At 59.3% G+C, this 26,185-nt stretch overlaps 3 protein-coding genes and 2 long non-coding RNA genes across 5 annotated transcripts; 1 reads left to right on the top strand and 4 right to left on the bottom strand.

The window, feature by feature from the left end:
• The first annotated feature begins 6,332 nt into the window (after window positions 1-6,332).
• On the top strand, window positions 6,333-9,808 carry LOC119093511 (transmembrane emp24 domain-containing protein bai-like). Its single transcript, XM_037216470.1, has 5 exons — window positions 6,333-6,591; window positions 7,835-7,958; window positions 8,408-8,478; window positions 8,923-9,049; window positions 9,265-9,808. Exons 1-5 carry the CDS (start codon window positions 6,406-6,408, stop codon window positions 9,384-9,386), a joined length of 630 nt encoding a protein of 209 aa, XP_037072365.1. The 5' UTR covers window positions 6,333-6,405; the 3' UTR covers window positions 9,387-9,808.
• Window positions 9,809-10,596: 788 nt separating this feature from the next.
• LOC119093515 (autophagy-related protein 2 homolog A-like) lies at window positions 10,597-19,078 on the bottom strand. Its single transcript, XM_037216474.1, is given in 13 exon segments — window positions 10,597-11,014; window positions 11,016-11,105; window positions 11,107-11,142; window positions 11,544-11,564; window positions 11,566-11,691; window positions 12,084-12,235; window positions 13,077-13,198; window positions 13,771-13,926; window positions 15,374-15,544; window positions 16,952-17,119; window positions 17,551-17,565; window positions 18,244-18,278; window positions 19,007-19,078. Coding segments are annotated over 13 exon segments (1,266 nt in total). The 3' UTR covers window positions 10,597-10,912.
• Window positions 19,079-19,605: 527 nt separating this feature from the next.
• On the bottom strand, window positions 19,606-20,598 carry LOC119093218 (uncharacterized). The gene is made up of 3 exons (XR_005093617.1): window positions 20,505-20,598; window positions 20,021-20,136; window positions 19,606-19,670 (listed from the first exon to the last, which is right to left on the bottom strand). It is a non-coding gene; the product is annotated as an uncharacterized LOC119093218 (long non-coding RNA).
• A 65-nt stretch (window positions 20,599-20,663) lies between these two features.
• On the bottom strand, window positions 20,664-23,804 carry LOC119093514 (autophagy-related protein 2 homolog A-like). The gene is made up of 6 exons (XM_037216473.1): window positions 23,792-23,804; window positions 23,208-23,368; window positions 22,644-22,648; window positions 22,213-22,381; window positions 21,459-21,646; window positions 20,664-20,985 (listed from the first exon to the last, which is right to left on the bottom strand). Exons 1-6 carry the CDS (start codon window positions 23,802-23,804, stop codon window positions 20,664-20,666), a joined length of 858 nt encoding a protein of 285 aa, XP_037072368.1.
• A 755-nt stretch (window positions 23,805-24,559) lies between these two features.
• Window positions 24,560-25,589, bottom strand: LOC119093219 (uncharacterized). The gene is made up of 3 exons (XR_005093618.1): window positions 25,551-25,589; window positions 25,046-25,199; window positions 24,560-24,621 (listed from the first exon to the last, which is right to left on the bottom strand). It is a non-coding gene; the product is annotated as an uncharacterized LOC119093219 (long non-coding RNA).
• Window positions 25,590-26,185: the final 596 nt, after the last annotated feature.

Raw genomic sequence — 26,185 nt, 5'->3', positions numbered from 1 at the left:
GTGCATGGTGAAAGGATTTTGGTCGCCACGGGCTAAATGCGTCACAGATGCTTTGCGTTACGACTCCTCGCGGGGAGCGATGGAGAAAGTCCTTCGCGGTACGTAGGCAGCTTGTCTAGCCGTGGGTTTAAAAGTCCCATTCCATATAGAAATAAGAGAGTTGGATGTTGGTCGATCTCTCCGCGACTCAGAGATGAGGTGGGACGCATTTTCGTACGTCGATGGCCACTAGTGATAAAAGCAGCAGCACGTCTAGGATACCGTTGATGGATTCGCGATTTGCAGAGCGTGAGACTCGCTTTTCGGCTGCCTTCTTGCAACTGCCAGAGGGTGGGAAGTCGGAACAGGGCGGTGGGCTGTCGGAACATTTGGTTGACTTTTTTTCCGTTGGTGGGTTGGCATCCGGCCACAGAAAGGGGTTTGCTAAGATAGCCACGAATAACTGATCCTGAGCAGCGGCAGCGAATCCGGTCCGTTGTTAGAATCACTCAGCGACTCCGGGGGCAAGGTTCGCACCTCAGAGCCGATGAGGAATTCCGGCGACTGAGGATAATAGGCCGACGGGGATTCCGGCGTGCCGACGAGGGATTCCGGCATTATTCTGTGACGAGAGAGGGTGGGGTTACGGTGGTGATGCCGCGGTGAGCCTTGCACCAGGTGGCTGCTATTTACTGGGATAAATTTCGAGGCATGCGTGCTGTACGACTGTAAGGTTCCGCTCATAACTGCGGGGGTCCGATCGCCCCCACATAACCTGCGCAGACTGTGTGTAACGACCACACCTAAGGCCTCCCTTTATTAGGACCGGTGACGAGCATGTTTGAGGCAGCATAAATGTATGAATGCTAGCCGCAAAATCTCAGAAAAGTGACCTTTGCCTCCCATATTAGCACGAAAACATCTGTTTCGTAGACGTTCATGTAATGCCGGTGAGCCAATGTTTCCGCCACCGTTTGCAGTCGCCCCTGCTAGCCAGTTTATGACAGGGAATCACTTGTATGGTAATTACCTGCTGATCAATGCGGTGGGCCATCTAGCCAACAGCCGTTGTTAACAGTGGCATGCATAATTAATCGCGGCAAATATGATAATTGTCTCCAGACATATTACTCCCGAGGAGCCTTTTTCTTGAAGTTAATTAGTCGCAGCCACAGTCGCTATCCCTAGAAAGGTGCTCATAGCAATATGCATGACATAACATCATGCGTTGTGTACTGCATTGCGAAACTTCACGTGCGAGTGCCTAACTTCAAAAACTATACACGAACTTCACCTACATTGTGTCAGTCAAGATGCTTGCCGCTTTTATGCCAGCTGGGCTCTGGAAATCTCGTCATTGCTGCTTGGTGTCTGTGAGAAATCCGTGGGGCGAGCATGACGGTGAGTGGTTATATGCGGAATACTTGAAGAAACCAGGTATTCCGTATATTAACCACCCTAATTAACACGATGTTTTCCTCTCTCTCTATCTCTCCTCGTCCTCTCTCTCTCTCTCTCCCTCTCTCTCTCATCGCTCGTCCTCTCTCTCCTCATCATCTCTCTCTCTCTCTCCTCTCTCGCTTCTCCTCTCTCTCTCTCTCCACTCTCTCTCACCCTCTCTCTCTCTCTCCTCTCTCTCTCTCATCTCTCTCCTCTCTCGCTCTCTCATCATCTCTCTCTCTCGCTCTTTCTTCTCTTCCCTCTCTCTCTCTCTCTCTCTCTCTCTCTCTCTCTCTCTCTCTCTCTTTCTCTTTCTCTCTATCTCTCTTTCCTCAGACGATCTTGCTGAAAAATGAGGAGCCAATACTTCTAATTACGCGGACGGCGAAAATCGAGTTGAAGGAAACGACGACTAACGATAAAACTCGGAAAATCATCGCCGCGTAACGTAAATGGTGGCCAGTATGGCATATGCTGCCTGAGAGTGGAGCAAGAAAAAAACCTTACTAGCGGTATTAATCAGAAAAGCCGTGCGTAACATAGAGAGACACATTTTGTCCAGAAAGACATTGAAAATCCTGCTCCCCCAACTTAAAATCCATGTCGCCACTGCTGACCTAAATTGCCTGTCACCGCCTGTGGTCTACATAACAGAACATCGATTCACATCGAATAGGCGATTTCATTCACATGAAATCGGCCTGCAAAGCTTAGGCTGATATGTTAAGTTCCCCGTCATTTCTATTGAGCTTGATCTGGAAGGGGGACCTTGAGAGGTGAAAATTTTTGGCCGGCAATACCTCATTTTTTTATTAAAAAGAGAACGTGACACAAGCTGTCACGTCTCTTCTACGGAGCTATATCGAGTGCATTAGCGCCCAGGAGCCATGGCGCAATCGGGACTCGAACCCGAGCCCCCACGTGTCCGTGAAAACGTGCCCACTCCCACATGAGTGGGAGTCCGACATGCTAATGACATGCGACCATTACATCCGCAGAATACCCGACTTCAAGTGATAATGGAGGCTGACTGCGATTTTGAGGATTTGGTTTATGGAGTTTCCCATCATCTGGCCATGAAGATGATAGATGTGATATTGAAAACAGATGTCAGATGCGGTGACCTCGTGCCACGACTTTCCGTCAAACACGTTTTCATTGAAATCGAAACTAAACATAAAATACATAAAGGCATCTGGCCAACAAAGGGCCACAAGGGCCCACCGAGGCTGGCCTACCTCAGATTTGCGTACATCCTCGAAGATAATCATACGATCTGACATGCCTGAATTTATCAGTAGATGAAATGTCAAGACCGATAGCACTTGTCCAAACGATGTTAGGTATTGCCAGAGAGGGACTTCTACAACTTCGCTTGACAGCCCGTTCTAATTATTCACTACTTACTCTTTGATCAAATGACATCCGCCTCTTCATAGTAATGATGCCTTCTTTTGCTATATGAAACTGGTTGCCTCAAAGTAAGTTTCTTCGTGTCAGGTAAAACACTGGTTGCTGAAAAATCGCTAAATAAATCCCTAACTTCACGTACATTCCCGAACAGCGACCTCAGTCACTGGGGATGGATCCACATATCAGCATACTCAAGTTCAGGCTGATGCTGGTTCCCCCAGTCCGCAATGACTGCATGATGCTCATCAGTGCAGGGGTAGGCAAGGTCTGAAGATATTGTACGCCAGTGCTGACCAGTTCCTTACTAAAAGGGATGATTTATGTATGCTCATTTCTGATGATAAGCCAGATATCATGCTGTTGACTGAGGCCCTTCCCAAAGCCCAGAAGCTTCCTATTGCACCATCTCTCCTATCGATTTCCGGGTACACCCTGTACACAAACTTTAATCTCTCTCAGCCCAACCTCGGATCTAGTGGTAGAAGAGGCATATGTGTCTATGTGTCCAACTTACTAAACGCAGCTGAGCACTCATTTGGGTCAAGTCCTCTGGAGCAAGTGTGGCTGAAGATGGCCTTGAGTGGGAAGGATGCCCTGTTACTTGGCTGCATATACAGAAGTCCATCAGGCAACATCCAGGACAGTGTGGGCCAACTGGAAGACCTTCTTCAGAAAGCATGCAGAGCCCAGTTCTCTCACGTGATAGTTGTAGGTGACTTTAACTTGCCTCAGATCGACTGGGCAACAGAGCGGTCGTCAGCTCTAGAGAGTCACCCAACCCACTCTTTGATAGACACCATTCAGGGCTGTTTCTTGTTTCAGCATGTCCGGCAGCCAACACGCTACCGGGTTGGTGAAGCTCCTAGTGTTCTGGATCTAATTTTCACAAATGAGGAGGGCATGGTGAGCCAAATCAGATACTTGCCAGGGCTAGGTAACAGTGACCATGTGGTCGTCAGGTATACTTTGGCCTGCTACTCTGGGCTACAAACTCCTCGTCCCAGCCAGCTGACACACACAAACTACGAGCATCTGGCTGACACCCTCAGGTCAATGGACTGGTCCTTGATGGAGAGCCTCAGCCTCGAAGAGGGTTACAAGTTCCTCAAGGAAAGAATCGCCAGGGCCACTGAGGTTTGCTCCGTCAGGAGAAAGGCTAAAGCTAAGAAGAACTTATGCATGAACCCAAGGGCCATGCAACTAAAGAAGGCTAAGGAAAGACTATGGCGAACGTACACGCGGACTCAGACGCCCTAGACCATGCCAGGTTTGTGCGTTGTCGCAATGACCTGCGGAAGTTGACCAGGTACCTTCGGAAAGAGTATGATATTAAATTATTAGCAGACATCAAAAGAGACCCCATGGCCTTTTGGAGGTACGCCAACTCTAGACTACGTACAAGATGCAGGGTAGAAGACCTTCTTGACGATGATGGAGTGTTGACCAGCAGTAGCGAAGGGAAGGCAAACGTCCTCTGTAAATTCTTCGCCAGCGTTTTCACGGACGAAGGGACTAATGCCATGCCTGTGTTACCGTGTAACTTTACTGGACCGTTGCTGGATGACGTGGCCATCTCTACGAAGGCAGTGGCAAAGAAACTGGCCGCTCTGAAGTCCTCGAGCGCCCCTGGGCCAGACGATCTCCATCCAAGGCTTCTTTGCGAGTCCGCAAACGTCCTAGCAGCACCCCTCAGCATGCTTTACCGGAAATCTTTGGCATCCGGAAGGCTCCCTCTGGAGTGGAAGCTTGGCGAGGTGGTCCCGATTTTCAGGAAGGGTAACCGACAATCTCCAGCGAGCTACCGCCCAGTGAGCCTTACTGCTATTCCCTCCAAGATACTTGAAACTTTCTTCCTTGATGCCCTACTTAATCACTTCTCAGAGTCTGGACTTCTTCATGCGGCCCAGCATGGGTTTCTCCCTAAGCGGTCCTGTACCACTCAGCTGTTGGAGGTCATGGAGGATTGGAGCGCCGCGGTGGAGGATGGAGAGCCGGTGGATGTGGCGTATCTGAACTTCAGCAAAGCCTTTGATTCTGTTCCCCATAACCGTCTGCTCTCCAAGCGTCATGCTTACAGCGTGAGAGGTAATTTGCTACGCTGGATCAGGGCTTTTCTTACTTATCGGATGCAGAGAGTGCGGGTCCAGGGATCGAAGTCGGACTGGACCGACGTCGTCAGCGGCATCCCGCAAGGGTCAGTACTTGGACCAACGCTGTTCATTATTTTCGTGAACGATCTGCCAGAGCAAGTGCGAAGCGTGGTCAAGATGTTTACGAATGACACCAAGGTCTACTGTCGTGTCCCGAGACCCCTGACTCACTCACCTCTGCAGGCTGACCTCGACGCCCTAGCCAAGTGGTCAAAGGAGTGGCTGCTCCCATTTAGTGCAGCAAAGTGCAAAATAATGCACATCGGGAACTGCAACCCGAGGCTGACGTACTTCTTGGACGGTGCCGAAATCGCGGTCGAGTCCACCGAGAAGGACCTCGGGATCTTCATGGATTACCGGCTCCAGTTCCACGTGCAGACGGCGGAAGCGACCTCCAAGGCCAACCAGATGCTGGTGGTCGTGAGGCGGTCTTTTGCCAATATCGATGCTCGCACGTTGCCATTCCTTTTTAATATCTTAGTACGTCCGTACTTAGAGTATGGCAACGTTATCTGGGGCCCGTTCGGCAAACTGGACCAGAAACGGCTGGAACGAGTTCAGCGACGAGCTACCCGGCTTGTCTATGAAGTGAGGCGCCAGCCATACCCTGAGAGGCTTAGACTCCTTCAGCTGCCCTCACTGTACTATCGTCGTCGCAGGGGAGGCATGGTAACAGTGTACCAGCTATTTCACGGAGGCATGTCGCTATCGGAGGAGGAGTTCCTGACAAGGCACAACTCGGAGGTAGCGAGAGGACACCAATGGAAGCTCAGAAAACCTCGAGCTAGGACTCTCGTCCGTCGCAACTCATTCAGCACGCGGGTTGTCAACGACTGGAACGCTCTTCCACACCCGGTCGTGTCGTCGACCTCAACTGAACAGTTCAAGGCTAGGCTTGATACGCACTGGGCTGACCTCATGTACGACGTCCCACACTGAATCTTCCCATAATTTGAGACTGTTTGGTTACCGGACCGGGAGCCTGACGAGACCGGGACCTACAGGCCTAGTGGCCTTTTACAATTCCCGATCACCATAAGGTAAGGTAAGGTAAGGTATGACGTCGAGAAGCTACTCATCTGCCGCTCACCTCGGACTGGACTTTTCAAATTCAATGATATGCTCTCTTATCGTAAAATCCAAATTGCAGATCAGATCCGTTCAGATTGCCTGTTTATCGGCCATCATTCCCCTCGCAAAAAAACAAACTTTTGCTGGTATTGGTGAGGAGATAAAGGACTGTGAAAAAAATATTCGTAAGACGTTGAATATGGTGCAACTAAATACCTTATAATTTGGCGCATGCTCGACACATACGGACGGTACGGAGTGTGATCCAGTAGTATTCCTTTAAAACGAGCTTGTTGGAGAGGTGCCGTTGGTTAGGCCCAAATTCGACCAGTTGTGCCTATTTGCTATAATTATGAGCACATCTGCCCTTAAGCAAGCTCTTTTATTGCTGTTGGGGAGACTTCTGTGCGTCGAAGGCTTAATGTTCCAACTGCATCCCAACAATCATAAGTGCCTTGCTGAAAATGTGCATGCCAAAACGCTCGTTACTGGGGAATATGAGGTTTCCGAAGTCCCAAACCAGGTGGTACATTTTCAGGTAAGCAAGGGCTGGCTGCATGCAGTACAAATTTTCATGCTTGCTTCATTTTAGAATGCTCATATGTGGAAGCATGCTCATCTGCTGGACAGATCAGTCAAAACATATGGTTAAGTTCATGCAGATGGCGTGTTCTTCTGCATGCCATTTTTTTATTATCATTGATATATATATATATATATATATATATATATATATATATATATATATATATATATATATATATATATATATATATATATAGTATGATGTATATTATATGTATATATAATGTATATTATTATAATTAGTAATGACTGATGAAGTAGTCCAAATTATCATAATTAGTAATGGGTGGGGCTGGTCTTAAGTGATCTGAGTTATTTATTTTTGTTGTTTAAAGTATTTCATTGATATATTTCAGCATGCACAGCATACTCATAACTGGCCTACTAATTTAGACAATGAACAGTAATCACCATCTTCAGATTTTAGGAACTGTGTACATGAGACCTTTTTGAAGAAAAGTGGTATCGTATGGTGACTTTTAGGTACAATAGTGGGAGAAGGCTGTATATGTCACAATGTCCTACATGTAGTGAGTGGAACACAATTTCAATTGTGCCATTTTTTAAGAAAAAAAGGCACTTAAGCAGTCCACTATTCCCATGCAGAACATAGTGGATAAAACATCATATTTTCATTGTTTATGTATATGCAATCTTTTTTATCCAAATTTGATGGTTGCTCCAGCGCACTGCTTGGGATAGATCTGATGCTTCATCTGATCTGGTTGGATTAGGTAGCTATTGTGCTAATAGCATGATAATTAAGCCAAAAGATCCAAGCTATGTTTTTTGTGACAGAGCTCAAATCCCTGACATCTGTTTCCCCATTCCCCACATCTGCTGATGTGAACTTTTGCTGCTAATTATCTGTATATTAATAAGCAGATGCTTGCAATGTGTGTAATTCTAAAGGAATATTGGTGCCAACCAAAGATAATCACTGAATGATGTTTTTAAAAATAGTCAAACAGCCAAACTAGGACATGGGGGAAAATGTGGCATTGAGATGCAGATGGCAGGCAGTAGCTTACTACCCTGGCCATGGGGCAGGCTAGCCTTTTCCTGCAGGCCAGGTTTTGGAGCCCTGGCCCAGGAGAGGGATGTAACCATGTGGTCTGTTGGTTAAAGGTACCTGCCATTTACTCAGGCTTATCAAGGCTTTTTTAGTTATTTGACATGATATGGTATGCTTTCAGGTGATTGATCAAGATAGCCATGTGTTGGCCAATCGGCAAGAGGCCAAGGGGCATGGGAAGTTTGCCTTCACCACAGATAAAGACACAAAGTTTGAAATCTGCTTTGTTTCAAGTGTGCAAGCAGGTATGTAACCATATTTATGAAAACCATGCTGCATTTGCATTCACTATGATCTATATTGTATTACATCAAATAGATAAGTTTCTTTTATGTTGATTTGTATTATTTGTATGCGGTGTCAGCATTCATTTGGGTCATTAAGGAAAATTTGGTAAACTGTTTTGACATCTAAGCATGCAAAAACTTTTCTTATTATATCAAGGATAGCAATGGATGGTGTTTAGGTACTTAGGTACAGTATGGCTGGATTTATCCATGTGTTGTAATTTTTTAAGTACTTTTCAAAGCTCTTGGCTGGGGAGTTGGTCTTTCTTGGTACTTACTTGCAAGATCTGCATTATGATTTGAAACACTGCTTTTGTGAAAGCCATAGGATCTCATCATCAGAGATGCATCATAGGCTCACAGAAACGATAATTTTGTTATCAGGATGTGATGTGTTCCAATTGCAGGACAGTCAGGTCTGGTTCATGACATCACTCTTACAACCAAGCATGGTGTGGAAGCAAAGAGCTATGAGGGGGTAAGTTATGGATTTAAACTTGATAGAGTTTCCATGGATAAGTATTTCAGTCTCATAATCACTCAGTATTTTAGGTAAGATCCCTAAGATATTTGTTCGAATTTTTGGCTTTAAGGCAACATGAAAGTTGTTGTTTTGCTTTTGGTTTGCTTATCTGCACTTGAAAATCCTTGAAAAGGGATAATTCAGACAGTTTTTCTGTTTCTCTGAAGATTTTTTTGGGGCGTTCTAATGAACAATGACCTTATGAGCTCCCTCAATCTTGGAAATCATATGTGCATGTGTGACAAATGCTACTCTGCTGAGTTGCCTTTGCTTACGCGATCTTTCGGTGCCTCTTTGCTAGCGGTGGTCGCGCTCCCACTGCCGCTGGCCCGACCAGATCTCGGTGCGAATCGTCGTCAGACGCCTCACATCTGACCTAACCTGACCTGACCGCGGCAGCTGGCCGACGCGGCTAAGCTGAAGCCGCTGGAGATGCAGCTCAAGAAGCTGGAGGACCTGTCAGAGGCCATCGTGCAGGACTTCGCCTATATGCGAGAGCGCGAGGAGCAGATGCGCGACACAAACGGTGAGCTGCGGGTCTTGCCAGCGGTCGCGCGAGCACGGTCCGGGGGAGGACGGAGGACGGAAGACAGAGGACGGTCCTCCCTCTGTCGCCAGGTGCACCTGCCAGCATCAGTTGGAACAGAGATTACATGTGGTTAGACCCCAGCTGATCGGCTTCGACTACGGCGAGTCGAGCATTTCAAGTGACGAGCTTACTAGGGCACCTCTCGTTCGCAGAGTCGACCAGCTCGCGGGTGATGTACTTCAGCCTGTTCGGGCTGTGCTGTCTGCTCGGCCTAGCCACGTGGCAAGTGTTGTACCTGCGCCGCTACTTCAAGGCGAAGAAGCTAATCGAGTAGCGGGAGGCGGTGCGGGAGGTCGTCCGAGTCCGTCCGGGTTTGGGCTGTGTGGAGTCCGGCACCGGACTATGCGTCCGTCCTTCTGCCGCGTGCCGGCGTGTGCGCAGCATGCCACTGTCGCGAGCACCCGCCGACTTACACGCAAAGCGGTGCCCGCTGGCTAGCGGGCGAGAGCAGATTGGGGAGCGCGTGATAGCGGTCGTTTGTTTTGCTTTAACGGGAACCTTCCTGGGAGCCGTCACGATCGTCTCTGTTTTGTCAAGCTGCTGCTTTCTTGTTTGCGGGTTGTCACTTGCGGTCGCAGGCGTGCAAATATGGGGAGTTTGTGGTGCGGTGCTGTTCGGCTCATCCCTCGGTGCGAGAGGAAACGCGCCGGAACTGGGCCGGCTCAACAAATACAGCCGAAAGAATGATACAAATGTATTTGCGTATGTGCGTCACATTATCATGCTTCCGCCCCACTCCACGTACCCGACTGTCGCCACTGATGCCGCCTGCTGGCCGTCCGGCCGACCAGAGCGTCCGGCGGCAGGCGAGAGGTGACGCCGCCGCGCCGGCCCAGCGTTACCTCGGCGCCCGCACACCCCACACAGACGGATACAAGGCGCGACGGCTCGCGGGCCGCGCCACCCAGTCTGCGGTACACAAGCCGGTGCGCGTGCGCGTCCAGGGCACCATGCGTGGTTACGGACAACTGCCAGAGCTCGTGCTGTCTCGATCGGCGGCCGGGCCGGCGTGGTCTCGGCCGCGGGGCCGAGCCGGCCGACCGGCGCGAGGTCAGCCGGAAAGGCCGTCTCAGGGCGCCGAAGCGAGCAGGACACGGCAAACCCGGCACCGCCCTCGACGCCCCAGGTAATACAAGCAAGCCTCGCGGCCGTCACCGCCGGCAGCACCCATACAAAACCTACGGAATGCTACGCCCGCCGTCTACAAACATATCACACGCCAGCAACGAATCGTCGAACACCATTGTAAGAAAGACACGGTTTGCAAGCCTGGCCGGCTAAGTCCGGCCGAAGCGGACCACGTCGCGAGAAAAGCCACACTGCCGCCTGCGGTGGGGCCCGCGCCTGTCTGTGCGGTACGAGACTGGCGCTGGGCGGCGCGCCGGCCGGACCGCCTCGGCTGTCCTCCACCGGCCTTCGCCCAGCGCGGCTCCCACCCGCCGGTTGCTGCTCCGCGTCAGACAGCGCGCGCGCGCGTCCCCCACTCTCGGCCCGGCGCCGACCGACCGCACCGCTGCCGCGTCGGCAGGCCTTCCAAGACACTGTAAAACTCACACCAGCGACGACCCGCACACCCGACCGTCAGCCTCACGACTGTCACCGCCTCACTCGCTGGCCGAACCAAACCGTCACCTAGCAATCTTCGCCGGTCCGTAAAGCTCACGCCGGGAACGGCTCGTAAACACAGCCCTCACTTGTCCGTCCTCCGCCTGCCTCCAAGCCCGCGCTCTTCGCACTGGCGCACCACCCCGCCAGCTGAGCTCTCGCCCGACTCGGCGCTCGTGTCGGCCGCGGTGCTGCTCACTCGGCCGCCTTCCACTTGTCAATCGCCTCGCGCCGCGCGTCAGGCGCCAGCTGATTGCGCATGCCGCCCAGCACGTTGCTGGTCGCCTCGGAGACCAGCCAGGAGGGGCTTGACGACAGTGGGCGGGATCTGGCGCAGAACGCCACCCACGGCGCCCGACACGCCCTTCTGGTCGTGCTCCTCGGCCGCCCACGCGCGCCAGCGTCTGCGCCGTCTCGCCCAGGCCCTGCCGGCCGGCGGGGTACCGGTCACACGCGCGCGGCGAGGAAAGCTCAGACGAGTGACGACGCGAACACAGTGGTCACCGGTGTTCCAGACCGCGGCAGCAGCCGTAGTCCGGCAGGAGCACACCGCTTACTAATGAAGTCATGGGACAACAGCCAAACGACGCGGACCCCTAGGCTGAGTTTTCATCTACGGAAACCAAACGTCGTTGACATTTCAAAAAGGACATCACCACGCGCATCGCACCAACACACACAAACCGCGCACACGCAAGCACGCTCACACACAAACACGCACACACACACACACACACCACACACATATAGCCACCCCGGCCCCGCAGTGGTCAGTGTCCTCCCCGTTTGAGCGGCTCTCGCTGAGGGCGGGGGGCGGGGGGCTCACCTCCTTGACCAGCTCGTAAGCGTTGGGTAACACCCTCACGCAGGTCCTGCGGCAGGTTCGAGGTGCGCCGCCGGCTCCGCTTCTGTTTGCGCTTCTGTCGCACCGACGGGCCGGGCGACATCATGTCGTACGCGAACTCGGAGGCGCCCTGCCGGCCGCCGCACGTGTCAGCGCAGCCCCAGAGGAAGGCGCCGGGCAGGGGGTCAGAGTCACAGCTGGAGCCGTCACTCCGCCACGCGCCCAACCTACGGTGCCGTCACTGAGGCGGCCCTCCTCACCGTCCGTGCACACGCGTACACCAACGGCTGACATTCGCTCATGTGCAACGCAAACCAGGTGGCTTCGGTCCCCGCGTGGGGCCCGGGTTCGAACTCCAGTTGAACTATGGCCCGAGAGCTAAAATGATCTCTGCAGTCCCTGGCGCGTCATGAACGGTTGCACGACGAAGCGTGGCGCGTTGTTCTCTTAAATCCGGATCCGGCTGCCGGCCAGCCGCCCAGTATAACGCTGGCCCGCCCGCCGTCGCCGCCGCCGACCGACCTGGATGTAGCCGACCAGCCGGTTGGTGAGCTCCAGGAAGGCCATGGCGGTGGAGGTGGAGAAGCTGTTGGCGCCACGCTGCAGACCCTTGACGATCCTGCCGTTCTGGTACTGCTCGATCGGAAGCCAGAGCAGGTCGCGGATGCCCTGGACTGGGGGCGGGGCGGCGGGAGGAGAGCGTCAGCCACGGCCGCCGCGCGCCATCCGCCACGCCCGCCCCCGGCCCGGCCGGCCGAGCAGCGAGGCTCGAGTGGCAACGACACGACACGCATGCCACGTACACCACCGACGACCCGAAGACAGGTGACGAACGAGCTCAAGAGGCAGGACAGGCTACGAACGCCTCTTGAGAAACAATGCCAGGACGACACGGACGGCGACGGGAAAGCGACCGCAAACCGCTAGCGTTTCGCGGCGGTCCCGGTGACCGTCGCGACAGGTACGAGTGCACGCATGACCCTGGAGCGCGGCGGTACGAGCCGCGCCACGTGGCCGCCGTGGCACGTGCGCTGATGGGCAGTACAGCCTGCGCCAGCGGCAACGGTGACAGAACGAACCCTGCCTCGCACCCGCCAGGCCATGGCTTGGGCAAATCAGGGATATCAACAACACCAAGGACGTAGCCTAGGGAGAAAGACATAAAGGCAATACCAATACCCCTCCCCCCCCCCCCCCCTCCCCTGAGTCAAAAGGTTGAAATTAGAAACTGGGTGATTTCGCAGGAATTCGAACTAAAATCGCAGGCATTTTTAGAAAACTCGATATCTACTATACCTCTGTAGAAAATTCTGGCTACGAGCCGGAACAGCACTGAAAACGACTAGGTGCCTGGCGGGCTGGCAGCCGGCAGAGCCTGGCGACTGGGCACAGCCCGGCTGCGGGCTGGCAGCCGCGGCGCCTGGCGGCTGGGGCACAGCTCGGCTGACGGCCTGGCAGCCGGCGGCGCTGGCGGCTGGCGGGCTGGCAGCCGGCGGCGTCCCCACAGCCACTCACACAGCTGGACGAACGAGTGGAGCGGTCCGATGCCGCCCAGCAGGCTCGGCAGCTGGTTGCTACGGATGTCGGTGAGCCACTCGTTCAGCGCGAAGTGCACCAGCCGATCTAGGCCCAGCAAACTGCGGAGACGGGGTACGGTCAGCACTGCCCCCGGCTCGGCTGCCGCACGCAGAACAGTAACTCGGCATCTGGAGATGACATCGAGGGCGGCTGCCACGAAAGATGGTTCAGTACTGTGTGGGAGCAGTATTACCCACGGCAGGCAAGCGAGGGCTCCCTGGTCACGAATCGGGCAATGCGGATCGGTGGCACGCGCAAAAATCTGTCCCGGCTATATTCTGGGCCAAAGCCTGGGTCACGCAGTCACAGGCTCTGACTGTACTGAATCAGGGGCTGTACTGAAAATTCCAGTCCGGACAGGCTCTCATGGAGCAGTTACCAGCTTCCACAGTCAGTGATTCGATAGCAAAGATGGCGGCGTGTAAGCAGGGAAGACAAAGTTCACCCGTCAATCGAAGCAGGACGCCGTCCCCTTTGATCAGATCATGGCCTCCTCTTGAGAACACATCAGCAAACGCGCGCAAGCTATCATCGCCGGAGAACACTGGAGCGTCACCACGCAGCGTTCTCTGTCCGGTCACGGGGCCTGCCCCGCCCCGCCCAGGCCGGCCCCGCGCGCCGGCCGTCTCACCCGCTCTTGTGGCTGATGCGCTTCAGCCGAATCTCGGAGCAGTTGAGCTGGCCCAGGCCGATGAGCAGGCCGATCAGCGGCCCAAACTGGCCGATGTCCACCCGCTTGCCCTGGTAGTCGATGCGGATCAGCACCTCCGGCGAGAACGTGAACGTCCTGTCGGCAGGCGCGGCGCGCGCGTCACGGCCGGCGCGTGCCGGGGGTACGCCGCACCGGCGGCGCGCACGCCGGGGGCGAGCTCACGCGGAGACGGGAGGGCTGCAGGGTAGCGGCCGCCACGGACGCCGCTGGGGCTCAGCGGGGACGGGAGGGCTGCGGTGCAGCGGCCGCCACGGACGCCGCTGGGGCGAGCTCACGCGGAGACGGGAGGGCTGCGGGGTGTAGCGGCCGCCACGGACGCCGTTCTGGGGCGAGCTCACGCGGGACGGGAGGCTGCGGTGTGCGGCCGTCACGAACGCCGCTGGGCGAGCTCACGCGGAGACGGGAGGGCTGCGGTGTAGCGGCCGCCACGAACGCCGCTGGGGCGAGCTCACGCGGAGACGGGAGGCTGCGGGGTAGCGGCCGTCACGACGCCGCTGGGGCGAGCTTACGCGGGGAAGGGAGCGCTGCGGTGTAGCGGCCGTCACGGACGCCGCTGGGGCGAGCTCACGCGGAGACAGGAGGGCTGCGGTGTAGCGGGCGTCACGGACGCCGTTGCTGGTGACGATGATGAGGGATTGTGCACAGCTCCGTGGAAGTGCCGCCCTGCAGCCGGCCAGGGAGCCGCGCTTGACTCTGACTCGGACACTGCTGCATAACGACCGTGTGCTTTCATTCTTTGGTCGTTCAGGGAATTTAGTTATTATTTGTAGTGGATTTTGTACTGGCGCCAGGTGGTAGTCTACAAAAGACTTTCGCAGCGTTACACAACTCTTAAACGCCCTAGCTTCACGATTCGGATGACGTTCGTTGAGGTGTTATTGAGCATCTCGATGTTGTTGCGCAACAAGGAATTTCACGTGACCAAGAATGACGACACCGGAGGCCAACGACCTGACAGCCAGCAGCTGATGCCGTCAGTCCGCGTGATTAGTTGGATGCAACATTTTACGCAGCATGACGCGAGGGATCGAAACATTTTCTTTGACAGAATTGACGCTTTCAGCACTTCAAGTCAATATCATGACCGCGTCCAGCGCACGCAATCTAATCATGCTCTTTCCGATAAGCACATCAAATAAAGTCTATCTTATAGCGCTGTTCACGGTCTGATCCGAGGCGGTCAACATCAGACGGTAAGTGGTCTCGCTGCGGCGTCACCCATCGTATCAGCCCATCACAGTGGTGCACGAGCGGCCCGAGAGCTGCAGACCGCGCCGCGATCTTTCCCCATACCCCAGGACACCGGACGGGCGCCCACGATTGTAGGCTGTTGAGGCGTCCCGGAACCCTGTGACGAGCGCCGCGGAAACAGGCCGAGCCCATCCGACTCGTCACGATGTCCCGTCGACCGGCCGGGAGGCTGCCGCTCTGGTGACGTCACACAGGCACGCCCCGTTGCCATGGTGACGGCGTCGCACTGCCGCGGCCCGACCGCCGGCCGCCGCGCGGCCGCTCCACCTGCCTGAAGAAGATGGGATGCTGCTCGGCCGGCCGCACCGCGCCGGCCGCCGGCTCGGCCTCCTCGTCCTCGTCCTCGTCCGGCTCGTCCTCGCCGGGACCGAGCGGCGCGTCCTGCTGCGTGATGGAGAGCACGGGCGCGTCCGAGTCGGGCGAGGGGCCCGGCCGCTGCCGCCTGCGCCACAAGACACACACGGCTGTTACCAGGGTGAGGGGCGCCGCCGTGCGGTGTCCGCAGACACCACGCCATGGCACGCGCTTGCAGACGGTGGCATGATGCCGGCGGATCCTGCTTCTGTCGCCGACGATCACTGATCAGCACAAATGGAGGAGCATGGCGTCTTGGGGCAGAAGGAACATGTGACCCCGGTTCGTTGTGCGTGCTAACATTGAGCAGTCCTTCCGAAAACAAGCGCCTCGTTTTAAGTGATACTGATAGCCTTGCAATACAATCTTCAATTAGACATTCAGGCTCAAGAAATGCATGAGCCTTCACGACACTGCTGTCCTCTGAACATACCAAAGCCGCACACTATCCCCCAATGCTGCTAGCAAGGCATCAGGACGACAGAGCAAGCCAGGTGGGTGGCCGACCGCCACGAGTAGGCGGCGGCAGGCTGGCGGGCCGATGAGCGCTATCCCGCAGCAAGGGACCACGGGCCGGCTGACGGCTTCCGCGGGCGTCAGCTCACACCACGGCCCACCACCGCACACGCCTCACACCGCGGCACACAGCTGACGCGCGGAAATGCCCGCACAAACATACCAGAATCACAGAGGCGCACGGCAGCCCCACCCCCTCCCTCCCCACACTCTCCTCTCAGGTCACCTGACCCCGTGAGAGGCCAACGCAGCCCCCGTCTGATCACGCGGCCCGGCCACGCACCCGGCTCGCCGGCCACGGCCCGGAAGAAGTCGCGCAGGAAGAACAGCGCGTCCTGGTCGACGTTTGAGCCGGATTGGACAGAGCGAGAGGCGCACGTCGCACTCCTCGGTGGCCACGGCCGGGTCCGGCCGGCGGCACAGGGCCCTTCAGCAGCACCTGGCGGAAGCGCCGGCGGTCAGACCTCATCCCGCCCCAGTCGGCCGGGGCGCCGCCGGCGGTCAGACCCCATCCCGCGCTAGTCGGCCGGGCGCGCCGGCGGTCAGACCCGACCCCGCGCTAGTCGGCCGGGCGCCGCCGGCGGTCAGACCCGACCCCGCGCCAGTCGGCCGGGCGCCGCCGGCGGTCAGACCTCATCCCGCGTTAGTCGGCCGGGCGCCGCCGGCGGTCAGACCCCATCCCGCCCCAGTCGGCCGGGCGCCGCCAGCCGCGAGCGTGGCCACGCCCCCGCAGGTACAACCCAAACATCACAGGCCCCTTTCAGGACCTGGCAACTGACTATATGGACGCAGCCCCGCAGCCAAGCAGCCAGCCAGGCAGCGCGCTCGCCTTAGAATACGCAGGCAACCGCCGATACCCAGGGCCTCGACACAGCGCAGACTGACGCCTTGACGGCTGCCGCGGCCGGAGCCGAGGACGGTAAGGTCGTTAAGTCCCAATGACATGACATGACGTGAGGGCGGTGGCGGGCGGCCTCACCATGTTGGAGTGAGCTGGCGCGGGCAGCTCTCGGACGAATACTGGTACAGGAACTTGTTCATGTCGGACGAGGTGATGCGGTCCAGCACCTCCACGTCGTTGGCGACCAGCACGAGCCGGCGCGCCTCCTCCGTGTCCTCGGGGTATACCCTCCAGCTGACAGCGCGCCTGTCGGCCGGCGGCAGCGGCGCGTCACACCGGCACCGGCGGCCCCGCTCCGCGCGTCTTCTCGCCTCGCCGCGGTCACCCACGAGCGTCACAGCTCCATCCGCCCCCCCCCTCCCTACCCCTCCCCTCCGCACAGCCCGTGTCTTTACGTCGCAAGACTCGATCCCGCCAGAGGGCAGAGCGGCGCGCGTCCCCGGCCTGCTCGGTTCCCACTGCCTCCGACCGCAGGCGTCCTCCCCGCCGGCCCCCGCCGTGTCATCAACACAACGTGCCCCGCGCCGCCGCCGGAGCCCGGCCGGCGGCGCTACCTTGCTGAGCCGCAGCTGCATCATGGTGTCGGCGTGTCGGCCGGGGCCGCCTCGGCGGGGCGGCGGCCGCCGCGGTCAGCGCTGGCGCCTCGTCCTCGGCGAAGCGAGCGTGCCGAACCGCACCTGCCGGGGAAACAGCTGCAACAGCCGAACACGCCGTCAGCCGCGCCGCGCGCGCCGCCAGCTGCCGGCCGCCGAGCGGGCCGAGCCAGCCACGAGATCACAGACGTGCGCCAGGGGGACCGGGGACGGGGAAACGCATGCGCAACGGCAGACGGGCCGCGTGATCTACACCGAAACCGTCCGAAACAAACGGGTCGCTGAAACTCTAACAGTGTCCGTTGAGACGGACCAGTGCACCTCAGCTCACATTCTGCTATCGAGCACATGAAAGGCACCGTGCGGTGAGAGAGGACGCATTCTTGGACGGGTGGCAAGACGTAACACGTGCGTATCTACTGCAGACCATCCGTGTTAGACCCAAACCCAGTACGCAGTTCGGTTTTGTTCTACACATACCACGCGCCTTACAACGCCACCACAGAAACAACGATTAAGAGACCACAGCTTATCACCCCCGACAACAAGTGGAGATGACTTGGCGAATCGCACACCCAGACTTATCCAAGAAAAAGGACGATTACCAGCGGCATTATACATTCAATTGGTGGATGCAAAAAGCAACGTTTTCTCGCCATTCCCATGACTGTCAGTACAGCAAGACCGCCTCATCCAATGGTGAAGACCGTCATCAGGACAAGCTGCCCGTCCCCTCCCCCAGGGAGCAGCGAGCCGCCGCCGCCGCCAGCTGCGAACCGCACCTGCTGTGCGCCGTGTTTGCTGAAGGCCGCCTGAAGCAGGGCGAGGGAGCCGCCTGGCCCAGCCGGGCCCGCGGGCTGCCCGGTGGTGTGGGCGGCCGGCGACTCGATCCGTACCTGCCGGCGCGGCAGCGCTAGCGTCAGCCGGCGCTGCCCACACACGGCCGCCGGCTTGGCGCACCACCGCCGCCCACAAACGGCGACGGCGGTGACTGTAACACACTGCTCGCCACCGCGCGCGTGTGCGGGTGTGTGTGACTGGGCCACTCAGTGGTGTCAAGGCCACCCGGCAGGTGTCGTGCTGGAGCCGAAGCGCGTACACCACGTGAGGATGGAAACACCACGCCGCCGCTGTTGCTCCGGTCATTGTAAGTTCAGCGGTTGACATCCATCCCCGCGATCACTGTATGGCTCATCCCAGCTCCTGCGCTCCTCCAGACAACGTAACAGCGTGAGCGGCTGCTCCCCGCGCGGATGGCCCGGCTCAGACTCTCCCCCCGACAATGTAACAGCGTGAGGCAGCTGCTCCCCGCGCGGATGACCCGGCTCCGACGCTCCTCCAGACAATGTAACAGCGTGAGGCGGCTGCTCCCCGCGCGGATGACCCGGCGATGAGCGGCCCGCATCGCTGGCCCGGCTCAGACGCTCCTCGGCCGCCGGCTCGCCACCGACACTCCCCATAATGACGCCGAAAACGACAACGGTCGGGGTCATACGACGCGTCGAACATCGCAAGTCACGGGGGCGCGGCGTCGCCTCACCTTGCGCGTCGGCGGGGGCGCGCCGCTGCTGGCCAGGTCGTGGCCGCCGTACAGGCTCCAGAACACGGACATCTGCTGCAGTGTGTAGCGCCGCCGCGGCAGGAAAGTGCGTCGGCGGCCGCAGCACGTCGTCCGCCCGGCACGGCGCCGGCAGGAAGTCATCGATCACGCGGATCGGCTCAGATGTGAGCACGCGCACCTGCGGCTCACCGGAGCGCGACTGCCGGAACGAGGGAAGGGGGGGGGGGTCAGACCGACGGACCAGCCGAGGCACACCAGACGACTGGGAGCGGGGAGACGGAGCACACATACCCGTGGCTACAGGCTGCTACACACAGCCAGTGTGGTGCGTAGCTCTGAGATCTACTGACCAGAAGCCCGCCACCAGTGACGCAACAGCGGATATCCGCGGCACACCAGAGCAGGACGTCAAGAGCCAGCTGGCTTCACAACCGTTCACACCGCGAGACTCCTCCAGGCGCGCGCAGGATCACGGAGAGCACCGCCGTTCTCAGGGCAAGGCCGCGATGGCCACCGTCCCCCGCAACACGGCCACTGACCCGTATGCCAGAACCCGGGTCGTCGTCGAGCACGAAGAAGCCCTGTCGGCGTCGTCGAACTCGTCGTCGATGTCGGCCAGCGCCTCGGCCATGGTCGCCATCACCTGACGGAGCGGGCCGGCCCACTGACAAACACCGCTCCCCCCGCCGGCGCACGGCGCTACAACGGGAGCCGCGCCTCGGCCAGATCTGTGGCCGGCTCATGGAATGCACTCCTTTGGGACGATGCTTCAATTCAACGTCCAAACGTTCAACGTTCAAACCACTGCTTCGACATTCAATGATAAGCGGTATCTGAGCGTGCTGGCGTCGAAAATCCCGCCGCGTCATGTCGTGCGCCTCGGAAGTGAGCCACGCCTACTTGGCGGGAGAGATCCGAGCAGCGCATGTCGCGCTTAATGCCACACAGCACAGCTGACCGTTTCGCTGGCGTCCGGCGCGTGCCGAGAGTTACCGTGTTGGACGGCACAGCCTCCGTGGCCAGCTGCGGAGGAGGTGGGGGCGCCGCCACATGTGGCTCATTCGGGAAGAAGAACACCTCCACTGGACCCTGGTTCACCTGTGCAGGAGCTAGAAGCAAATAACACCGGTGTAAGTGATCCGGAATCGCAAAAACACCATGCGCTTTAAACCCCACCTTGGTTAAGTCGCGCCAACTTAATTCACTATGCTGAAGACCAGATAGGCTGGAGCTACCACATTCGAACGCGTGTCTGATGATTGTCCAAGCCATCCCAATGCCCAAGTCAAAACAGCACACCCAATACACGCTACAAACTGGAACAAGCCCGCAAATCCTCCACGCCCGCCTTGAGGCCGCCCAGAGATTCACGGCGGTGGTATCCGAGCGGTCTGGATGCTCCGCCGCCGCCGGTACCTCACACAACAGCGCCTGGCCGCGGCCGCCGCCGGGCCGCCGCAGCCCGGCGTCCACTGACCCGGCCTCGGCGGGCTGGCCTCCTGCATGGCGTCCTCCATGAGGTCGACCAGGCCGGCCTGGTCGGCGCCCGCCTGCCGGACACCGGCGCGCGCAGGCGGCGGCGGCGTAGTCGGTGCAGGCGCCGGCTCGCCCCGGTCGCCGTCCCCGGCCAGGTACGTCACCAGCTCCACCAGAGCGCGCAGGGAGTCAGCGCACGTGCGCACGTGGATGGTGTTGTTGCTGAGACGCGCCAGTCGAGGTGCGGCTGGCCGGCGGCCGGCGCCACACTGGTGCGGATGGACAGCTCCAGCAGACCCGCCTCCAACACACACACGTAGTCGCGCGCGCCCACCAGCGGCGCGCCGCTTCGGTCGGCCACGTGCAGCGCCGCTTCCTCCAGGATGAAGCGTAGCACCGAGGTGCTGGTAGCCGCCGCCAGGTGCGACGACAGGATAAAGCTGTCCACAGTCACCAGGTACTGGTACGGCAGATTGAGCGGCCTGCAACAGCCCACAAGTCACACGTTGCTCATCACGAACGCACGCAACGCAGTCCCCGCGGCGGGCCGACGCGCTGTATGACAGCGAAACAATTATCTGCTTCTTATATTATGTTGTGTATTGTTCGTCAGCAAAAACATCGCAAAACACATGTATCTTATCACGGTATGGCTTGCCGATCGCAAATGCCGCGTGCGTGCTGCCCGGCGGCCGAGCGCTCAGCCACCATGCCTCGTCATAGTTAGGTAACGCGTGAGGCCGCGTCTTTGTCATCGTGAGCACCCGATGTCACCCAGACCTTACACACTGGCCTGGTGAACGGCTGCTGCCCAGCATCCAGCCGCAGCCCAGTCAGGGGTCAGGGGTCGCGTCTCAGCCGCCGTCGCCACACTGGCCCGTGATCGACCGCGCATACAGCCCTGGCCTGGCCTGGCCTGGCCAGCGGCGGCCGCCTCAGCCGGGCGCCGACTCACCTATAGTCGAGCGCCGACCTGGTGACCAGCAGGTGCAGCTGGGTGACGGTGGCCGGCATGTCGTAGCCCGCCACCGGGAAGTCCACCACGTCGAACATGTCCAGCAGCTGGGTCACGAACCGCTCCAGCGACGGCAGCATGCGCGGCCTCAGCGCGCAGCCGTCCACGCCCACCGCCACCGTGAACGTCTGACGGGCACGCGGGCAGTCACACACTGTCCCCGTCCCTCAACACACCCGCCCTGGCTCGCCAGACACCGTCCTCCCCCTCTCCCTCCTCAGCCGCACAGGCCCGTCAGACACCGTCCTCCCCCTCCCCCTCCTCAGCCACAATGGCTCGCAAGACACCGTCCTCCCTCTCCCCTCCTCAGCCGCACTGGCCCGCCAGACACCGTCCTCCCCCTCCCCCCCCCCCCCTCAGCCGCAATGGCCCGTCAGACACCGTCCGTCCACTGGAGGGTTATACGCACCGGCACCAGGCTTTCAACGCCATTAGACAGATCTTGTAAACTGCGGTCTTCTCCGCCGGAGCTTATAATACAGGCCTTGGTAATGATGGATCAAAAAAACCCATGTCCTGTGCGCGTTACGCGAGCGAGACGACAGGCGGCGGGACGCGTGACGGGCCGCGTCACTGTGGGTGTTACGCGAGCGAGCCGACAGGCGCGGCAGGCTTCACGTGTCGCCTGCGCTCTCGATCTCCAGCCGCTACAGCAGAACTGCGCGGGCCGGCCGCTACCGGGCCAACGCCCCACCTTGATGTTGTTGAGCTCGTCCAGCTGGTATTTGACGGCGACGGAGAGCATGTCGTCGGCGTTCGGCTGTCCGGCCGGCTCGGCCTCGTACGGCCCCACCAGCCGGTCCAGGCATGGCGGATGGCGTCTAAGCTCGGCAGCAGCGGCGTAGACCGCGTCGGCATCTGCCCTGCAGACGGCCGGGCGCGGTGAGACGCCGGCCGCGCCGACGGAGGGGACAGATAGAGGGGCCAGCGAAAGGGGGGGGGGGCGATACCTGACCTGCAGACGGCCGGGCGCGGGTGAGACGCCAGCCGCGCCGACGGAGGGGGCACAGAGAGGGGCCAGCGAAAGGGGGGCGGTACCTGACCTGCAGACGGTCGGGCGCGGTGAGACGCCGGCCGCGCCGACGGAGGGGACACATAGAGGGGCCAGCGAAAGGGGGGCGATACCTGACCTGCAGACGGCCGGGCGCGGTGAGACGCCGGCCGCGCCGACGGAAGGGGCAGTGAGAGGGGGCGGGGGGCGGCACAAACGGCTCAGGCCACTGACGGTATCAATGGCAAGTGCTGAAATAAGCCGCTTTGCATGCCGATCGGCATTGCATAGCTTTAAGCCCGCTGGGCACGACACGGCAATATATGGGTAGCTAGCGACCCACGACATTCCATCACGGCTGCAAGGACGGGGTCGGTTTGCCCGACTGCAACTCATATACGCTGGGATGGCCTGCCCAGTCCACAGTGAGGCGCCTGATAACGCGATATGATAATCTGCTTTTTGTCGATCAGATCGATAAGACAATTGTCCAGGTCAACCACATGCTGGTCAACGCATAAGCTCAGGGTGGGTGGCACAAGCCCCAAAAACATATCGTTATCATCGTGACGATTTGAAGCAGTCCGCGAGGGACGAGTCCTTGCGGTAAGCTCCATAGTCCTTGCGTGAGGTGTTGCGGCTAGTCTGGGGATTCTCCCCCGCCACTGTGCGCGGCGTGTCTGCTGTCGGCCCGTTACCCGCCGCTTGCCTTTGTGGTACAGGCTGGCACGATGAGCGGAGAGGCAGACGAAGCCGTGGCCGTACATGCCGCCGTAGCCGGAGACGACGAACAGAGAGCCAGAGTCCACTGCCAGCTGGACTTCGCCGTGGTGGTCGGGCACCGCGCGCCCTCCTCGGCCTGGGGGATAGGTTGGGTGATGCCACGTCGGGTCAGGTCAGATAAGGTCAGATAAAGTCAGGTCAAGTCAGGTCAGATTCAGATCAGGTCAGATCGCGTCAGCTGGGCCTCGCCGCAGCGGCCTAGCGGAGGCGCGGGAGCCCATGGTGCGCAGGGGACGGTGGCCCGTACGGAGACAGACCAAATTTAATCGGGTCAGGTCAGGTCGTGACCTGAAGACAGGCCACGCCCTGTCGGAGGTCCAGGATGCGTTCGGCAGCCACGGAAATCAACGTCAGCCGTAGCTGGTGCCACAAGTCAGGATCTTCATCCAAACAAATAATGAGGTCAATGAGATCTGACAATTGGTCGACATGACACCAGAGCACCCAGCATAACACGGAACACGGACCAGACGACGTCCACCACGACGACCCAAGCCACCTTCGCCTTTCATCATTCGCCAACAGCCATCGCGGATAGGACGCGCCAGTTCCTGTCACCGCCGCTCCCCCCTCCACGCCCGCCACAGTCGAGTCGCAGCCGGCGCCGGCCGACAGTCGCCGCCTGGCCTCCACTCACCACACAGGGCGTCTGCAGGGCGACCACGCCCTGACCCAGCTGGAGCCGCACGCAGCAGCGGCTCTGGCGGCTGCGCGCCAGCTCGTCCTCGTTACGCTGCCGGCGCCGCTGCCGCTGCCGCTGCTCGTACACAGACTGGTACAGCGTGTCGCTGGCGTCGCTGTCGGAGTCCGAGTCTGCCGGCCGCAGGGGAGCGCGTCGTGATGTCAGCCACGCCGACGGGCCGGCCACTGAGCGCGCGCGGCGGCAACCGGCCGGCATCAGCGACGGGCGGACACGAACAGCGGGGTGCAAAGGTGCGATATCGAAAAACCGCCAGCCTCCGCGTTCTTCTGAAACCCCATTCACCTCGGGTGCCTTGGTGCCCGTGAGCCCGACGGCCTTCTCCGCGGGGAGCACCTCGGGTCCCTTGGTGCCCGTGAGCCCGGCGGCCTTCTCCGCGGGGAGCGACATACGGCAGCACCACGTCCCATCCGCTGCCGACCCTGCGCACGCCGACCACGCGCGCGCCGTCGCCGGCCGACTCGCCGCGCGTCCGCCGGCGCGCGCCACGCACCGTACTGCGTGCCGGACTTGCACATCTGGAACGGGTCGGCGAGCAACGCCAGCGGGTCGGGCGGGGGTGCGCCGCCTCCGGGCTGGCGCAGCTGCCGGGCGCCGCCGGCTCCCAGAGCGCCAGGTCTGTGGCCAGTCTGGGGACGGCGCGGGGTCACGCGGGTCAGCTCGCCAGGTCACGGGCCACCCCGGCGCCGGCACCGCCGCGCGACCCGCCCCGTCGGTTGGCCGACGGGGGCGCGCCAGACGCGACAGGGCGCCATCGATCACAAGGACATGACACTCGAGCTCTGTCTCGTGACTGACAACTTCAGAAACATTACAGCGCCGAAAGAAAAAAAGCTACGAGCAACTACCTCCCGAGACAGGCGCATATCGAAGACCTGAATTATTAGTAACATCTCTCAACTCGCCGACACGCTCTGTAAAAAAGACGTCTAAATTACTTCAAACATCAAAGGTATGTAGTGGGCGCTCGAGTATGATACTTTGAGTTATACGTAGCCAACACCATGCCGGCCGCTGAGCCTGAGACTCATGTCACGACAGCGCAGCGGATACCTGTTGTAGATGAGCTCGTAGAAGCGCTTGCTGGGCAGGATGGCCTCCAGCAACGGCAGGCTGAGCTCCAGCAGCATCTGGCAGTTGGCGACCGTGCTGTCGATGAACCTCTCCACCTCTTCCCGACCGGCTGGGATGACCAACTCCTCACCCTCTGCAAGGTAAGGTTAAATGTCTGTCAGGCATCGTCAGCTACTCATTCTTCGCAAATTCAGGTCATGCGTCTGTCAGCAGTACGGAATCACCAGCTCCTCAACCTCTGGAGCGGCAGTGACTGACAGGAGAGCCAGAACCAAGCGCCTGACGCATTTATACGGGCTTGGCATGATCAGAATGTCACCGAAGACACGTCCACCTGGACGAAAAAAGCCAACATCGAGCAGCCTCGACACTCGCCTGACCCAACACCCAGCCGAGGCCTCACCCGTCCGACCCCACACACAACCCAACCGCCTGCCGTCTGACCCGCGCCCAGTGCCCTTTCCCCGGCGTCACCAGCCCAGACCAGAGGCGAGGTCGGGCTGGCCGCGCGCGTGCGCGTCCGTCTCGTACACACGCGGCGGCGCCGAACGGGCTCGGTTCGCGGTCGGCGCCGGCCGCGCTCAGACCGGCGAACGGCGACGACGAGGACGAGTCGGCGGCCGGCGACGCCGAGCGCTCGTCGGCCGGCTCGGCCTCCAGCAGCGGCGCGCGCCGCACCGGCCACAGCGTCAGCACGGCGCGCGGCCAGTCCAGGCCGACGGCGCGCCGGCGGCAGCGAATCGCCGCCCGACGGCGACACCTGGCGACGGCGGGCGCGTCCCCTCAGCAGCGGCATCACACCGGCCAACGAGGGCACACGACCGAGAACACGCTCGAGAACACACTCGAGACGCGTTCGAGAACGTGTTCCAGAACGCACTCGATATTGGTGAGACCAGTCTGATGGTGAGGATCGCGGTTCAATCACGGCTGCGAATGAGGCGACCTCCATCCCACTTCGGTTGCACGGGACAGAAAAATGCAGTGTCTAGGAGGCCTAGCCTACAACTGCGAAACGGGGCAGCCGCGCTCACAGAAACGCCCCGCCGCCTCCTGCGCTAACTAACACGGCGCCTGCGCCACGGGCCGGACGCCGCCGGTCCCTGCGCCAAGGCGCGC

The sequence above is a fragment of the Pollicipes pollicipes genome, unplaced genomic scaffold, assembly GCF_011947565.3.
Source record: "Pollicipes pollicipes isolate AB1234 unplaced genomic scaffold, Ppol_2.1 Scaffold_4002;HRSCAF=4701_pilon_pilon_pilon, whole genome shotgun sequence".
Taxonomy (NCBI): Eukaryota; Metazoa; Arthropoda; class Thecostraca; order Pollicipedomorpha; family Pollicipedidae; genus Pollicipes; species Pollicipes pollicipes.
Note: the sequence above shows the minus strand (reverse complement) of the source record. Positions and strands in the feature narration are given on the sequence as shown.